The sequence below is a fragment of the Erythrolamprus reginae genome, chromosome 12 (assembly GCF_031021105.1).
Source record: "Erythrolamprus reginae isolate rEryReg1 chromosome 12, rEryReg1.hap1, whole genome shotgun sequence".
In the NCBI taxonomy this organism is placed as follows: Eukaryota; Metazoa; Chordata; class Lepidosauria; order Squamata; family Dipsadidae; genus Erythrolamprus; species Erythrolamprus reginae.
The window spans coordinates 2309663-2328287 of NC_091961.1; the positions used below are offsets into that span (position 1 = coordinate 2309663).

General features: G+C 39.4%; 1 protein-coding gene and 1 long non-coding RNA gene across 2 annotated transcripts; both read left to right on the forward strand.

Annotated features, from left to right (window-relative positions):
* The first annotated feature begins 4366 nt into the window (after positions 1-4366).
* On the forward strand, positions 4367-10797 carry LOC139174730 (uncharacterized). The gene is made up of 5 exons (XR_011560417.1): positions 4367-4455; positions 5573-5666; positions 7480-7609; positions 8610-8684; positions 10228-10797. It is a non-coding gene; the product is annotated as an uncharacterized lncRNA (long non-coding RNA).
* Positions 10798-12782: 1985 nt separating this feature from the next.
* Positions 12783-17885, forward strand: LOC139175012 (small serum protein 2-like). Its single transcript, XM_070765808.1, has 4 exons — positions 12783-12896; positions 14618-14711; positions 15753-15882; positions 17701-17885. The coding sequence occupies exons 1-4, from the start codon at positions 12798-12800 to the stop codon at positions 17807-17809; spliced, it is 432 nt and encodes a 143-aa protein (XP_070621909.1). The 5' UTR covers positions 12783-12797; the 3' UTR covers positions 17810-17885.
* Positions 17886-18625: the final 740 nt, after the last annotated feature.

Consider the following 18625-nt stretch of genomic DNA (forward strand, 5'->3'; position numbering starts at 1 on the left):
TAGTAGGGGGGGGGAGGTTAGCCGGCCGTTGCTCGCCTCCAGGCATCCGGAGCTGGTGGGAAGGAGGAGAAAGGGAGCAGGGAGCGTCCCCCCTAAAGTACTATCAGTCGATAAATTCCCTATCGCGGATTTCACCTACCGCGGTCGGGTCTGGAACGTAACACCAGTGATAGGTGAGGGACTTCTGTACTATAGAGTTTGGGATAAATTTTATAAGTGGTTCAATCAAAGAAACGATCAGTAAGTAAAAAGGAATGTAAGGTTTCAAAGGATCAAAGATTCATGTTTTCTTCTCTTTTTTTGTAAAATAAGAAACTAGATTTTCTCGCTTTCTTTTTTATTCCTATTTTTCTCTCTTTGAAATTCTGTCTATCACAAAAACTCTTTTTTTCCTTCTTTCTCTTTATTCCATCAAACGCATATTATCGACAGTGAATATAGATTAATATGTTTTAATTTTTGATGTAGAAACCTATACAACTCCGTTTGCACTTCTGGAGGAAATTGCGATGCGTGTATTTTTTGTCTTTAAAAAAAAATATTTGGTGAGTTTTTGTGAGCTTGTATGTTTTGTTTTGTCTTAAATAAAAACATTTTAAAAGGAAGAAAAAGTGGCCGATACCACCAATGAAAGACACCTGTGTGGAGGGCTCAACAACATTGATAGAGACATATTCAAGCATTCTGAAGGAAGATGGTGAACCTATGGCCCATTTGTCACAGCTGGCACGCAGAGTTCTCTCTGCAGGCCCACAACTATCACCCAGCTTTGCTCCAACACACATATGTGCGTGTTCCTCGGGACAGACAGCTGATTTGGGGGATCCGTAGGGGGCGTGGTACAGAATGCAGTTGCGAGAGCAATCATGGGCTTCCCTAAATATGCCCATGTTACACCAACACTCCACAGTTGCTGATCAGTTTCCGGTCACAATTCAAAGTGTTGGTTATGACCTATAAAGCCCTTCATGGCACCGGACCAGAATATCTCCGGGACCGCCTTCTGCCGCACGAATCCCAGCAACCGATTAGGTCCCACAGAGTTGGCCTTCTCCGGGTCCCGTTGACTAAACAATGTCGTTTGGCGGGACCCAGCCCTGTGGCAGCCCTGGCGCTCTGGAACCAGCTCCCCCCTGAGATTAGAACTGCCCCCACCCTCCTTGCCTTTCGTAAACTCCTTAAAACCCACCTCTGTCGTCAGGCATGGGGGAACTGAGATGACTTCTCCAGGCCTATATTGTTTATGCATGATATTTTGTGTGCATGTTTTTTAAATTATGGGTTTTTAGTTTCAATTATTAGATTTGTATTCTACATTGTTTTTTCTGTTACTGTCGTGAGCCGCCCGGAGAGGGGCGGCATACAAATTTAATAAAGAAAGAAAGAAAGAAAGAAAGAAAGAAAGAAAGAAAGAAAGAAAGAAAGAAAGAAGGAAGTTCTGTGTTAGCAAAAACTTCAGAAGAGAAGGATTTAGGGGTAGTGATTTCTGACAGTCTCAGAATGGGTGAGCAGTGTGGTCGGGCAGTAGGAAAAGCAAGTAGGATGCTTGGCTGCATAGCTAGAGGTATAACAAGCAGGAAGAGGGAGATTGTGATCCCCTTATATAGAGCGCTGGTGAGACCACATTTGGAATAACACTGTGTTCAGTTCTGGAGACCTCACCTACAAAAAGATATTGACAAAATTGAACGGGTCCAGAGACGGGCTACAAGAATGGTGGAAGGTCTTAAGCATAAAACGTATCAGGAAAGACTTCATGAACTCAACCTGTAGAGTCTGGAGGACAGAAGGGAAAGGGGGGACATGATCGAAACATTTAAATATGTTAAAGGGTTAAATAAGATCAAGGAGGGAAGTGTTTTTAATAGGAAAGTGAACACAAGAACAAGGGGACACAATCTGGGGTTAGTTGGGGGAAGGATCAGAAGCAATGTGAGAAAATTTGATTGGACTGAAAGAGTAGTAGATGCTTGGAGCAAAGTTCCAGCAGACATAGTTGGTAAATCCACAGTAACTGAATTTAAACCTGCCTGGGATAAACATATATCCATCCTAAGATAAAACACAGGAAATAGTATAAGGGCAGACTAGATGGACCATGAGGTCTTTTTCTGCCGTCAGTCTTCTATGTTTCTATGTTTCTATAGGGAAATAAAGAAATAAATAAATACACATGTGGTGGGTCATGTGCATCTGTGGTGGGGCAAGGGGGTGGAGAAATGTGGAGGGTGCCCATTTTTGGCACACGGTGAGAAAAGGCCGAGCCATGAGTGTTCTAGGTTGACCCTGTTGTGTAATAGACTTCAAAGGCACACTTGCACAAGATTGTAAACTTAACCCAAAGGGCTTTTCCCCCAAGTTCATGAACAACATCATATGATGAAAGAGGACGTTAGAACATTTGACAGAAAGATCCATTGGGGATAACAGGAGGTCCACTGGGGAAATACACAGCTTCCCTCGAGCAGAGCCAGAGACTAAGTAGACAATATTATTCAGGGCACAAAGCCCCAAAATTGTAACCCACAAAGAGCCCACTAGGAAAGCCATATTAGGAGAGGACATTGCTAAGGCCTGGGAGTCCCTGAGAAAGAGTGAGAGTCGATTGTCCATCCTTCCGGTCAATGACTACTTCAGCTTCAACCGCAACAACACAAGAGCACACAACAGATTCAAACTTAATATTAACCGCTCCAAACTTGACTGTAAAAAATACGACTTTAACAATCGAGTTGTCGAAGCGTGGAACTCATTACCGGACTCAATAGTGTCAACTCCCAACCCCCAACACTTCTCTCTTAGACTCTCCACGATTGACCTCTCCAGGTTCCTAAGAGGTCAGTAAGGGGCGTACATAAGTGCACCAGTGTGCCTTTCGTCCCCTGTCCAATTGTCTTTCCTTTATCTTATATATCATATATATTTTCTTCCTTTCATATATCTTCTCCTCTATTTTTACATATTATCTTTATATATATTACCTCATGTCTATTCTCTTCTATATGTATTGTGTATTGGACAAAATAAACAAATAAATAAAAAATAAATAAATAAACTGCTCCAAGCTTGACTGCAGAAAATACGACTTCAGCAACAAAGTGATCAATGCCTGGAATGCCCTACCTGACTCTGTGGTTTTTTCTCCAAACCCCAAAAACTTAAGCTTAGACTGTCCACTGTTGACCTCACCCCCTTCCTAAGAGGTCTGTAAGGGGGGTGCATAAGCACATCAGTGTGCCTACTGTTCCTGTCCTATTGTCCTATTGTCTTCAATTATCCATACAACAACTACTCTCCTGTACATATTTTTGACAAATAAATAAATTCCTGCTGGCGATTTTCATTCTCTCAATCACTTGGTCTTTTTCTGGAGGGGTCTGTAATATGGTAAATGATTTAGCTTTACTAGATAAATGGTCAAAGCAATGGAAACTGCAGTTTAATGTTTCCAAATGTAAAATAATGCACTTGGGGAAAAGGAATCCTCAATCTGAGTATTGTATTGGCAGTTCTGTGCTAGCAAAAACTTCAGAAGAGAAGGATTTAGGGGTCGTGATTTCTGACAGTCTCAAAATGGGTGAGCAGTGTGGTCGGGCGGTAGGAAGAGCAAGTAGGATACTTGGCTGCATAGCTAGAGGTATAACAAGCAGGAAGAGGGAGATTGTGATCCCCTTATATAGAGCGCTGGTGAGACCACATTTGGAGTACTGTGTTCAGTTCTGGTGACCTCACCTACAAAAAGATATTGACAAAATTGAACGGGTCCAAAGACGGGCTACAAGAATGGTGGAAGGTCTTAAGCATAAAACGTATCAGGAAAGACTTCATGAACTCCATCTGTAGAGTCTGGAGGACAGAAGGAAAAGGGGGGACACGATCGAAACATTTAAATATGTTAAAGGGTTAAATAAGGTTCAGGAGGGAAGTGTTTTTAATAGGAAGGTGAACACAAGAACAAGGGGACACAATCTGAAGTTAGTTGGGGGAAAGATCAAAAGCAACGTGAGAAAATATTATTTGACTGAAAGAGTAGTAGATGCTTGGAACAAACTTCCAGCAGACGTGGCTGGTAAATCCACAGTAACTGAATTGAAACATGCCTGGGATAAAAATATATCCATCCTCAGATAAAATACAGGAAATAGAATAAGGGCAGACGAGATGGACCATGAGGTCTATGTTTCTATGTTTCTAGCAAGGTGGATCTGAAGCTGATGAAATGCTTTCTGCAAAGCAAACATGAAACTGTTTGTGAAGCAAATGTTTACCCCCTGAAAGGGGACATTTTGCCAAACCTTTCACTCAGAATATTTAGGGGGGGAAATTGCAGAAGGGGCGGTCTTGGTTTTTATTTAAATTGGACAAGCACATTTCTTGCTGGCTTGAGAGAGAAGAGCTGCTCCTTGTCCTTTCTCGCTCCTAAGAGTCTCCTGGGTCTTCCCCAAAGCCAAGATGGTAAGTAAAATGGTTTGTTCTTCATTATTTGCAACTGGAGCCCAATTTGCCTTGGAAGCAAGAAGCGAAGGGCCGACTCTTTGGGTCAGCAAATTTGTAAGCGTGGGGAAAATAATCAGAGGGTCATTCTTTATTTATTTATTTTGTCCAATACACAATGAGGGTTTTAGTGGGTATATATCTATATACACATAGTAAAATACATGATGAAGGTTATAGAGGAGATACTCATAGTAAAATATATCTAAGAAAGAATAGAAGAGAAGATATTGGAATAGAACATATCAATGAAAGAATAGAAGAAGAGATATAGAAATAGAAAAAAAGTATAGGAGATATAGGAGAGTAATAGGACAGGGGACGGAAGGCATTCTAGTGCACTTGTACTTGCCCCTTACTGACCTCTTAGAAATCTGGAGAGGTCAACCCTGGATAATCCAAAGGTAAAGTGTTGGGGGTTTGGGATGACACTATGGAGTCCGGTAATGAGTTCCACACTTCGACAACTCGGTTACTGAAGTCGTATGTTTTACAGTCAAGTTTGGAGCGGTTGATATTAAGTTTAAATTTGTGTGTGCTCTTGTGTTGTTATGGTTGAAGCTGAAGTAGTTGCCGACAGGCAGGACTTTGCAGCATATGATCTTGTGGGCAATACTTAGATCTTGTTTAAGGCGTCTTAGTTCTAGGCTTTCTAGGCCCAGGGTTGAAAGTCTGTACATTATTCTGTACATTATTTAGATGATATAAAGATAAGAATACAGAAAGAACTCAAACACCATCAGCTGTTTCTTTAGGACTCCAAAAAAGAGACAGGACAAAAAAAAAGAACCGTTTGCAAAACTAGTGAACTACATGGGTAGTAGAGGTTGTTAGTCTAATTTTGGGACAAGGATTTAAAAGCAGAGCTCTTCTGCAACAGAGATCGGACTGTAGATTTGCACAAGATTGTAAACTTAACCCAGAGGGCTTTTTCCTAAAGTTCGTGGGCAACGTTATCAATGATATTGATATTGCATTTATCAAACAGGGCCTTTGTAAAACTTTCAAAAAGTCAGTTGCTCAAACAATTACTAAGTTTCCTGATGGGTTACTTTTTTAAATTTTCCTTTCTTTCCAGAGAGCTGTTTTCATTCTGATCTTCTTCGCTTTCATGCTGGCTACGTGTCAAGGAAAATGTTATTTTAATCCTTTGCTACCAGAGGACATTGATGGTAAACTGACTCCTGATTCGCCTCAACAAATTGCAAAGGTCTAATCATGCCAGGAGAAACGTGGATCAAATGTTGATCCAGGTTTCAGTCAAGTCTACTAAGTGGACCAGGAAACACCTTCTGTATGGATGCAGAAGTTATTTGATCACCAGGGGGCCTTTCAGAGCTCATAAAATAAAATAAAATAAAATAAAATAAAATAAAATAAAATAAAATAAAATAAAATAAAATAAAATAAAATAAAATAAAATAAAATAAAATAAAATAAAATAAAATAAAATAAAATAAAATAAAATAAAATAAAATAAAATAAAATAAAATAAAATAAAATAAAATAAAATAAAATAAAATAAAATAAAATAAAATAAAATAAAATAAAATAAAATAAAATAAAATAAAATAAAATAAAAAAATAAAAAAATAAAATATAATATAAAATAAAATAAAATAAAAAATAAATAAAATAAAATAAATAAAATAAATAAAATAAATAAAATAAATAAAATAAATAAAATAAATAAAATAAATAAAATAAATAAAATAAATAAAATAAATAAAATAAATAAAATAAATAAAATAAATAAAATAAATAAAATAAATAAAATAAATAAAATAAATAAAATAAATAAAATAAATAAAATAAATAAAATAAATAAAATAAATAAAATAAATAAAATAAATAAAATAAATAAAATAAATAAAATAAATAAAATAAATAAAATAAATAAAATAAATAAAATAAATAAAATAAATAAAATATAAAATAAAATAAAATAAAAAATAAAATAAAAAATAAATAAAATAAATAAAATAAATAAAATAAATAAAATAAATAAAATAAATAAAATAAATAAAATAAATAAAATAAATAAAATAAATAAAATAAATAAAATATAAAATAAAATAAAATAAAATAAAAAATAAATGAAATAAAATAAATAAAATAAATAAAATAAATAAAATAAATAAAACAAATAAAACAAATAACATAAATAAAATAAATAATATAAAATAAATAAAATAAAATAAAATAAAATATAAAATAAAATAAAATAAATAAAGTGAAATGAAGTGAAGTAAAATCATCAGGGGGCCTTTCAAAGCTCATAAAGTATTTGTAGACTGCTATCATGTGTCCCCCTCCCCCGGGGACTCCTCTTTGCTGGACTATCCATGCCCAGTTCCTGCAACCCAATTCCTGCAAAAATATTTACTGACCCCTCGCATCCTGGACACAAATTATTTCAACTCCTGCCCTCAAAACGTCGCTACAGAGCCTTGCACACCAAGACAACTAAACACAGGAATAGTTTTTTACCAAACGCCATCACTCTGCTAAACAAATAATTCCCTCCACACTGTCAAACTTTTTACTAAGTCTGCACTTCTATTTCTACTAGTTTTTTCTCATCATTCCTATCATCCATTTCCTCCCACTTAGGACTGTATGATTGTAACTTGTTGCTTGTATCCTTAAGATTTTTATTAATATTGATTGTTTCTTCATTGCTTATTTGACCTCTATGACAATCCTTAAGTGTTGTACCTCCTGATTCTTGACAAATGTATATATTCTTTTATGTACACTGAGAGCATCTGAACCAAAGACAAATTCCTTGTGTGTCCAATCACACTTGGCCAATAAAAAATTCTATTCTATTCTATTCTATTCTTTCCTTGTATGTTTAAGTTTCTAGTCCCTTTATCATTCTGATTGCTTTTTTCTGCACTTTCTCTAGAGTATCAATGTCTCTTGTAGCGTGGTGACCAAAACTGAACGAAGGACTCAAGGTTTGGTCTTTTTTGCGTTTAGGTGTAGCGCGATGGCCAATCACATGCATTGACCAATATGACCGGAGAAGTCATCTCATTGGGTCGAGCTGGAACACAAATCCCGACTTCCGTTGTGAGTGCCTTGTATCGGGATCACAGTGTTGCGAGAGGTGAGGAAAGGCCCTGGGCCCCCTTCAGATATTTTAATTTTCCTCATGTGTTTTCCTAAAATAAGCGAGAAGCATTTTCTTTAACGATAGCACATATTAGAAACATAGAAAAGTAGAAGGTTGATGGCAGAAAAAGACCTCCTGGTCCATCTAGTCTGCCCCTATACTATTTCCTGTATTTTATTTATTTATTTATTTATTAGATTTGTATGCCGCCCCTCTCCGAAGACTCGGGGCGGCTAACAACAATGAAAGCACAATGAAATCAAATCTAATATTAAAAATAATCTAAAAAACCCCAATTTAAAGAACCAATCATACATACAAGCATACCATGTATAAATTCTATAAGCCTAGGGGGAAGGGAATATCTCAATTCCCCTATGCCTGACGACAGAGGTGGGTTTTAAGGAGCTTGCGAAAGGCCAGGAGGGTGGGGGCAGTTCTAATCTCTGGGGGGAGCTGGTTCCAGAGGGTTGGGGCCGCCACAGAGAAGGCTCTTCTCCTGGGTCCCGCCAGACGACATTGTTTAGTCGACGGGACCCGGAGAAGGCCAACTCTGTGGGACCTAACCGGTCGCTGGGATTCGTGGAGCAGGAGGCGGTCCCGTAGATATTCTGGTCTTAGGATGAATCTATGTTTATCTCAGGCATGTTTAAATTCAGTCCCTGTGGATTTACCAGCCACGTCTGCTGGAAGTTTGTTCCAAACATCTACTACTCTTTCAGTCAAATAATATTTTCTCACGTTGCTTCTGATCTTTTCCCCAACTAACCTCAGATTGTGCCCCCTTATTCTTGGGCTCACTTTCCTATTAAAAACACTTCCCTCCTGAACCTTATTTAACCCTTTAACACATTAAAATGTTTCGATCATGCCCCCCCCCTTTCCCTTCTGTCCTCTAGACTATACAGATGGAGTTCATGAAGTCTTTCCTGATACGTTCATGGACTTCATAAGTTCATCCATATTCATGAATATGAATAAATTTTGTACCTAGGTTTCCTGAACCAGAAAAAGATTTACTGCCTAAGTGCTACATAAAAAGGACAGAAGTTTAACCGTGAACCAAAGGGTGAGTAGTTTCACATATCTCCTACATCCCACAGATGGGGCTTTGCTTGTTTCCGCGGCCCAGTTAGATGGCATGCCAAGGACCGGTGCTAGACCCTGGACAGAGCTTGGGGAGTCCTAATAATAATAATAAGAACAACAGTTGGAAGGGACCTTGGAGGTCTTCTAGTCCAACCCCTGCTTAGGCAGGAAACCCTACACTACTTCAGACAAATGGCTGCGCAGCATCTTCTTAAAAACTTCCAGTGTTGGAGCATTCACAGCTTCTGGAGGCAAGTTGTTCCACTGATCAACCGTTCTGACTGTCAGGAAATTTCTCCTTAGTTCTAAGTTGCTTCTCTCCTTGTTTAGTTTCCACCCATTGCTTCTTGTTCTACTCTCAGGTGCTTTGGAGAATAGCTTGACTCCCTCTTCTTTGTGGCAACCCCTCATATATTGGAAGACTGCTATCATGTCCCCCTTGGTCCTTCTTTTCATTAAACTAGCCATGCCCAGTTCCTGCAACCGTTCTTCAAATGTTTTAGCCTCCAGTCCCCTAATCATCTTTGTGGCTCTTCTCTGCACTCTTTCTAGAGTCTCCACATCCTTTTTGCATCGTGGTGACCAAAACCGATTGCAGCATTCCAAGTGTAGCCTGACCAAGGCCTTATAAATTAACCCTTCACGTGATCTTGATTCTCTCCCTCTGTTGATGCAGCCTAGAACTGTGTTGGCTTTTTTGGCAGCTGCTGCACACGGCTGGCTCCTATTTAAATGGTTGTCCCCTAGGACTCCAAGATCCCTCTCACAGTTACTACTGTTGAGCAAGGCACCACCTATACTGTACCTGTGCATTAAATGTAGAGCCTTACTTTTTTCACCAGTTGAATTTCATTTTTGACCTAGAGCACTGCTCAAAGGAGAGGATGAGTGAGCAGAAATACGAGGCTATATTAGGACAAACCTTCTATTATTTATTATTATTTATTATTTAGATTTGTATGCCGCCCCTCTCCGCAGACTCGGGGCGGCTCACAACAGAATACAACAATTCATGACAAATCTAAATTGTAATTTAAAATATTTTTAAAAACCCATTTACTAAGCAAATATACATACAAACATACCATGCATAAATTGTATATGCCCGGGGGAGATGTCTCAGTTCCCCCATGCCTGACGACAAAGGTGGATTTTAAGGAGCTTACGAAAGGCAAGGAGAGTAGGGGCAGTTCTAATCTCTGGGGGGAGCTGGTTCCAGAGAGTCGGGGCTGCCACAGAGAAGGCTAGAGTGATAGGAATGGGAAAGTTTAATGGTAGAGAATTCAACCAGCAACCCTATAGGTCTCTCCTGGGTGAGGGAGAGGAGGGGTGAGTAGGTGACTACCCTTCTAGCTGATATTTGCTGGGCTTCTTCAAGATTTCGGAAACATAGAGTGAAAGGGTGAAAAGGATGAACTTGCTTATGATAGGTTATTGGTCATGGTTATGGTGCCAGGATTTTACTATTTGTGGTTTTAATACACATACACACTAATTGTTCTATGATGTTGCTTTAATTGTAGGCTGGTAGACATCCGTCCTTCAATATTCTTCCAACAAGACAGACACAGACTTCAGAGGAGGATTAGAACTACAGAAAAAAACGATTGTTACCAACCCGTCTTCCATTGAGGACCTGTATACGGCACACGTCAAAAAGAGCGCCCTGAAAATATTTGCTGACCCCTTGCATCCTTGACACAAATTGTTTAAAACTCCTACCGTCAAAACAATGCTAGAGAGCACTGCATGCTAGAACAGCTCGATATAAGAACAGTTTTCCCCATCACTCTGCTAAACAATTCCCTCAACACTGTCCAGCTATTTCCTAAGTCCACACTACTATTAATCTTCTCATTGTTCCCATCACCCATCTCCTTCCACAAATGACCCCAAGACTGTAACTTGGTTGCTCGTATCTTTACAATTTATATTGACTGTTTCCTAATATGATTTGATTGCTTATTTGTACTCGGACTGTGTTGTACCTTATGATTCTTGATAAACATATCTTTTCTTTTATGTACACTGAGAGCATCTGCACCACAGACAAATTCCTTATGTGTCCAATAAAGAATTCTGTTCTGCTCTGATTCTTGACAAATATATATTTTCTTTCTATGTACACTGAGAGCATTGACACCAAAGACAAATTCCTTGTGTGTCCTATCACACTTGGCCAATAAAGAATTCTATTCTATTCCATTCCATTCCACACCCTACCCTACCCTACTCCATTCCATTCCATTCCAGTCGATGGGTGGCAAGATCAATTGTTTCAATAAATATTTCAATGATGGTTACTATTTCATGATAATCCCCCATAGCTAATCTAAGTTAATAGGTGTCCTGTCCCTTTCTGGTTCATGTTAACTTTGGATGCCATTGAGAAGTTGAGCCAGATGTTTGCCTGTCTTAAATATTTACCTACTTACAAAATTTACAGCCTTGCCATCTTATCTCAAGGTTAGCCTGGGCAGCATACATGCAATATCTTTCCAATGCTGAGCAATCAACATTATGTGGAGACCCAGGATTGTTGGGTACAGAAAGGAGTAGAGAAACCGAGGCTTCCCTTCCTTTTCTTGGCCAATCAGGAGAGGGGAATGTCTGGCCGTCGTTTTGTCCATTGTGTTGGCCATGGTTGCAGGTCTCCAAGAATCAAACACAGGACCATCCAAAATCAATTCCTATCTGTCCCAACCTTGAGATTTATCTATGCCAAGGAGGATGTCCAAGAACTGAGTGTTTAGAATCAAATCAGATCTTGGCTGGATCAACTTTTCTCCCAGGAAGACTCAATAGTTCTCTGCAAGTTAAAAGGTGGCATTTTTTAAAAAAAGGTGGCATGTGATCTTATAGGTCCTTACCAATGAAGGCTAACTTTGACTGACCATACCCTCCCCCTCCTCTTCTTCCTCCTCTTCTTCCTCTTCTTCTTCTTCTTCCTCTCCATCTTCTTCTTCCTCTTCTTCTCCTTCTTCTTCTTCTTCCTCTTCTTCTTCCTCTTCTTCTTCTTCCTCTCCTTCTTCCTCTTCCTCTTCCTCTCCTTCTTCTTCTTCTTCTTCTTCTTCTTCTTCCTCTTCTTCTTCTTCCTCTCCTCCTCCTCCTCCTCCTCCTCCTCCTCCTTCTTCTTCCTCTTCTTCTCCTTCTTCATCTTCTTCCCCATCCCATTGTTTTCCCATCAAAGACATGTTGGCGTCTCCCACCGTCTGGGATGCATAACAGTGGTAGGTGCAGCAACATGTGAATATGATTTCTATTACGCTGAGGACCCATCGTAGCACTGTTAAGCTTGTTGGATTCTCCTCTTTTGACACGGCTGAACTTGAATCAATACCTTTCTGTTTAAATGAACCTTGAATAAATCCTTCATCTCAATATTTTTCATCTCTTTTTGTTTTATTTGTTTTATTTTATGGCTTGGGAGTCCCTTGAGAGTAAATCCCACTTCCAAGAGGGCAGCCCATTGCCAAGTCTACAATCCTGAGTATTCAATATGGGTGGGGGGGGGGGGCATGGGGGAAGCTGGGCTGGAGGCTGCCTATTTGGACATTTCTGTCTGTCTGTCTGTCTGTCTCTCTATCTATCTATCTCGTCTATATCTATCTACCTACCTACCTACCTACCTACCTTATCTATCTGTCTATCTATCTATCATCATCTATTCTCTATCTATCTATCTATCTATCTATCTATCTATCTATCTATCTATCTATCAATCATCTACCTACCTACCCACCTACCTACCTTATCTATCTATCTATCTATCTATCTATATCTATCTATCTATCTATCTATCTATCATCTACCTACCTACCTACCTACCTTATCTATCTATCTATCTATCTATCTATCTATCTATCTATCTATCTATCTATCTATCTATCTATCTATGCTGGTGATTTTCAATCTCTCCATTGTTCGGTCTTTTTTCCCCCTAACAAGATAGTTCGGAAGCTCTGATGAAATTAGTCACAAATTAGACACAAAGCAAATATTTTTTCTCCTGGCAGGGGCTCTTCTGACAAAACTTTTACTCAGCAATTTTTTTAAAAAAAGTGCACAAGGGGTGGTCTTGGTTTTTGTATAAATGGGAGAAGCAGATTCCGTGCCGACCTCAGAGAGAAGAGCTGCTCCTGGTCCTTCCACCCTACTCGGAGTTTCCTGGTCTTTCCCCAAAGCCAAGATGGTAAGTTAAATGGATTGTTCTTCATTTGCAAGGGGAGTTTTAACTGGCTTGGACGTGGGAACAGAATGGCTGCAGGAATGAAGTGAACTGAGAGTTGTAACCAGTGAACGGCTACCCAATTTTTTACTACCACACTGTGGGCATGGCTTATGCACGACGCCCTGCATTTTCTTTCAACATCTCTCAGTGCACATTGGGGGCTCTGGGAGCCCCATTTTTCCTACGCCACTTTTCCTTCCCCCCTTATCCGGGCAGAAGCCCACCCCTGTGGTTATAAGGGTGGAAGAAATACTTTATACATTATAGGCAAAAAAGGCAAAAAAGAAATGGAGATCAGATGTCATCAGATGCTTCTTCAAAACTCCCAAATAGAGGTAGGACACAAAAAGAAATGTTTGCAAAAGAAATCAATTACATTTGGGGGTTTATGAGAACCCAGACATTGCTGGTCTAATATTTGGGCAAGGACTCAAAAACAGAGTTTATTTTCTAGTTTTTATTTTTTTAAATATTTATTTATTTATTTATTAAATATTAGTTATTTAGTTATTTAGTTGTTTAGTTGTTTAGTTATTTAGTTTGTCAAAGATGTATAGGATAGTAGAAGTTTGTATAAACATAAAATATGTAAAAAGAAATGATAAAAAGAGAACGACAGGACAGTTGGACAAGGACTGTAGGCATAGTGGTGCGCTTATGCACACCCCTTACAGACCACTTAGAAACAGGGAGAGGTCGACTGTAGGCAATCCAAGGTTAAAGTTTAAAAGTTGTAAAAGTAGGATGGATAGATGCACGAATGCAGAAATGCAATATTAGGCATGGAGACCTATGAAGTCAAGTTTGTCACTTTCCTCCCACAAAGCATCCCAGGTGGAAGAAGAGACGAGAAAGGGGAGGAAACAGATGTGAGGCTGAAGCACATCTGTGGGAGTCAATCCCAATGATACCAATGGAGGGTTTTGCCTCTGGAGGGGGGAAGGACTGAAAAATATCCCATCCAGCGGACTGCTAGGTGGGTGAAAATATGGTTGAGATCTTGGGCTATGCTGGATTGTGTGAAGCTGGCACCAAGAGAAGAGGGAGATGTTCCAAGTTGACCCTCTTGTGCAACAGAAATCGAACTGCCCACTTGCACAAGACTGTCAACTTAACCCAGAGGGCTTTTCCTAAGGTTCATGGACAACATGGCATCATTGGAGAGGAAATGAGTAAACTTTGAACAGTCAGTTGCTCAAACAACCACTAACTTTTATTTATTTATTTGTTTATTTGTTTTGTCACATACGTATTGGTGGTATACAAAGATATAACACTATTTATATACATGATACTAGTAAGAGAGAAACATTAGGGCAGGGGATGGAAGGCACTTTGGTGCAGTTATGCAAACCCCTTACTGACCTCTTAGGAATCAGGGAGAGGTCAACAGTAGACAGTCTAAGGGTAAGGTTTGGGGGGTTAGGTGATGATACTACAGAGTCTGGTAGTGAGTTCCAGGCATTGACTACTTGGTTACTGAATTCATATTTCCCACAGTTGAGTTTGGAGCGGTTTAGTTTATATCTGTTGTGTGCTCATGTGTTGTTGTGGTTGAAGCTGAAGTAGTCGTTGATAGGAAGGACGTGGCAGCAGATGATTTTGTAGGCTATGCTTAGGTCGTGTTTAACGCCACGTAGTTCTCTAATGGCTTATTTTGTTTTCGTATTTTCCTTTTTCAGAAAATCTTTCTCAGCCTGATCCTCTTCTCCCTCATGCTGGCTACGTGTCAAGGAGCATGCTTTTTGGATCCCTTTAAGGCTGAGATTATAGATGGTAACCAAACTCTTTATACATTTGAAAAAAGTAATCGCTGTACTGCTTGCAAAGGTTTAGGAGAAATGTTTAGGAGAAACATTGGGAGCTTAATTTTTACAATCCAGGCTGTTATTAAAGTGGGCCAGGAAACACCAACGGTATTAATGCAGAAGTTGTTTGATTATCAGGAGTCCTTACACATCTAATCAATCATTAAAATATAATGGTAGTCAGTTAACTTCAAAGAATTTATATATTTGTCATATTTATCCAAAAGATGGTTTTTTTCAGGAGGCCACTGGACTTCCTTGTTTTTTTCTTTTGAAGACATTTCACTTTTCATCCAAGCAACCTCTTCAACTCTGACTGGATGGTGGAGAATGGAAGGATTTAGATTAGGGCTTTTAAAAAAATATTTTATTCAGAGAGAATAACAATGAAATAGCTTGCAAGTAAGAGCTGGGGAAATCATTAGCACCAGGTTAGGGTTGGAAAGAAATATTTGGAGCAAGTTAGAGCAACGAAAAACAAACTACAAACTTGAAAAGTGTTTGGAAACGGACCAGAATATCTCCGCGACTGCCTTCTGCCGCACAAATCCCAGCGACCCGTTAGGTCCCACAGAGTTGGCCTTCTCCGGGTCCCGTCAACCAAACAATGTCGTCTGGTGAGACCCAGAGGAAGAGCCTTCTCTGTGGCGGTCCCGACCCTCTGGAACCAGCTTCCCCCAGAGATCAGAATTGCCCCCACCCTCCTTGCCTTTTGTAAGCTCCTTAAAACCCACCTCTGTCGTCAGGCATGGGGGAATTGAGATATTCCTTTCTCCCAGGCCTATACAATTTATGCATGGTATGTTTGTGGGTATGTTTGTTTTTTAATAAGGGTTTTTTAGTTATTTTAAATATTATTGTTATATGCTGTTTTATTATTGTTGTTAGCCGCCCCGAGTCTACGGAGAGGGGCGGCATACAAATCTAATAAATAGATAGATAGATAGATAGATAGATAGATAGATAGATAGATAGATAAGCTTTCAATTCTTCAATTCTTCTTCCTCAGGTGAAGTGGTGAATCCTTCCACATGCACTGACATCTATGATGGGAGGAAGCATCTCATTGGGTCCACTTGGAACACTGAACACTGTAACAGGTGCTCTTGCAATGACAATGGAGCGCGATGCTGCCACAGGTAGGAAAAGGTTCCAAGCAAGCATCACATATTTATTCATTTGCTCATGTTTCCTGGGAAATTTTCCTGGGCTGGGGTTCTTAAGTAGAAAATGGTTCTCAAGAAGAGGCAAAAAAATCTTGAACACCTGGTTCTTATCTAGAAAAGGTCTTAAGTAGAGGTACCACTGTACTTTAAACCCCCAAATAACCCACTACCATCATACTATCAAACAACTCAATCAAATCACATATCGGCTGGAATAAGGTGTCAGTCTCACGGCCCCCAGACTTGCCAGTAAAGCCAGGTTTTTAGGGCCTTACGGAAGTACGGACTCTGGGGGCACTACGGACCTCGGGGGGTAGTTGGTTCCAAGGAGCTGAGGCCACCACAGAGAAGGCCTTTCCCACAGGCCCACCAACCAACATTGCTTAGTTGACGGGACCTGGAGAAGGCCGACTGTGGGCTCTAATCGTATGTGGCAGGAGATGGTCCTGTAAATAGACTAGTCCTTTACCTTTATAGGTAATAACCAACACCTTGAATTGTGACCGGAGACCAATTGGTAGCCACTGCAGCACACAGAGTGTTGGTGTGGTGTGGGTGTACCTAGGTAAACCCACAACGGCTCTCGCGGCCGCATTCTGGACTAACGGAAGTCTCAGAACACTTTTCAAGGATAGCTTCATGTAGAGCGCGTTGCTATAGTCAGGATTTGAGGTGATATTTCAGCTTTCCTCAGAGTTGGAGGTCAGTTGGGAAGACCCTGATTGAGTCTTGTTATGGGAACTTTGAGGAATTTCTGCTCTCAAAGTCTTGAATATTAATATTAACAACAACAACAACAACAGAATTGGAAAGGAGCTGCAAACTGCAGTTTAATGTTTCCGAATGTAAAATAATGCACTTGGGGAAAAGGAATCCTCCATCAGAGTCTTGTATTGGCAGTTCTGGGTTAGCAAAAACTTCAGAAGAGAAGGATTTAGGGGTAGTGATTTCTGACAGTCTCAAAATGGGTGAGCAGTGTGGTCGGGCGGTAGGAAAAGCAAGTAGGATGCTTGGCTGCATAGCTAGAGGTATAACAAGCAGGAAGAGGGAGATTGTGATCCCCTTATATAGAGCGCCGGTGAGACCCCATTTGAAATACTGTGTCCAGTTCTGGAGACCTCACCTACAAAAAGATATGGATGAAATTGAACGGGTCCAAAGACGGGCTACAAAAATGGTGGAAGGTCTTAAGCATAAAACGTATCAGGAAAGACTTCATGAACTCAGTCTGTATAGTCAGGAGGACAGAAGGGAAAGTGGGGACATGATCGAAACATTTAAATATATTAAAGGGTTAAATAAGGTTCAGGAGGGAGGTGTTTTTAATAAGAAAGTGAATACAAGAACAAGGGGGCACAATCTGAGGTTAGTTGGGGGAAAGATCAGAAGCAACGTGAGAAAATATTATTTTATTGAAAGAGTAGTAGATGCTTGGAACAAACTTCCAGCAGACGTGGTTGGTCAATCCACAGTAACTGAATTTAAAGATGCCTGGGATAAATATAGATCCATCCTATGATAAAATACAGGGAATAGTATAAGGGCAGACGAGATGGACCAGGAGGTCTTTTTCTGCCATCAGTCTTCTATGTTTCTACCTTGGAGGTCTTCTAGTCCAATCCCCTGCCTGCGTAGGAAAGGTTATCCAACTTCTTCTTAAAAATTTCCAGTGTTGGAGCATTCACAACTTCTAGAGGCAAGCTGTTCCACTGATTAATTGTTTTGTTGGGGGTGTTTATTGGAATTCTGACTTCTTCTTCTTCTTCCACCTTCCCCCCCCCTCCTTCAAAGATATGGTGGAGTTGTAGATTTTCTAGGGTGCAAATCGGTGGTAAATCCCGTGACATGTGAATATGAACACTATCGACTTGATGACCTAACACAGCGTTGTGACATCTGATCGCTTCACATGGATGGACTGGAATCAATCTCTGTGCAAATGAAACTGAATAAATCTCTCATATAAGCATCTAAAATGGTTTTTCGTGCCTTTTCTTTTTATTAAATAACAATTATGTAAAACATGAGGCTCAGGTCATAAGGTCAGCCCTGCAGGAGGGCAAGGTACAGCCTAACTCAGTTTGGTGTGTCGGTGTATCAATGATTGAGCATCGGTGTGTCAGTGAATCAGTGCTTGCACACTGGTGTGTTAGTGTATCAATAGCTGCCCTGAATTTAACTTATAAATTATTTATTTATTTAATTTATTTATTTATTTAGTCCAATACACAATGAGGGGTTTAGTGGGTATATATCTATATACACATAGTAAAATACATGATGAAGGTTATAGAGGAGATACTCATAGTAAAATATATCTAAGAAATAATAGAAAAGAAGGTATAGGAATAGAAGAAAGGTAGAGGAGATATAGGAGAGCAATAGGACAGGGGACGGAAGGCACTCTAGTGCACTTGTACTCGCCCCTTACTGACCTCTTAGGAATCTGGAGAGGTCAACCATAGATAATCTAAGGGTTATAAATTATTATTATTTATTAGATTTGTATGCCGCCCCTCTCCGGAGACTTGGAGCGGCTAAATAATATTAATTAAAAAAATTTAAATAATGAATAAATAATAAATTAAATAATAATTAAACTAAATAATAAATAAATTAAACTAAATGATAATAAATAAATTAATAAATTAATGCTTGCACATTGGTATGTCAGTGTATCAATGTTTGCATATTGGTGTGTCCATGAATCAATGCT

What these genes read in the sequence shown, in the direction of transcription:
- LOC139175012 (XM_070765808.1), top strand. Translation starts at nt 12,798, where the DNA reads ATGGGAGAAGCAGATTCCGTGCCGACCTCAGAGAGAAGAGCTGCTCCT. An exon ending in CTTTCCCCAAAGCCAAGATG is followed by an intron (nt 12,897 to 14,617) that starts GTAAGTTAAATG and finishes TTCCTTTTTCAG; the next exon opens with AAAATCTTTCTCAGCCTGAT. An exon ending in TAAGGCTGAGATTATAGATG is followed by an intron (nt 14,712 to 15,752) that starts GTAACCAAACTC and finishes CTTCTTCCTCAG; the next exon opens with GTGAAGTGGTGAATCCTTCC.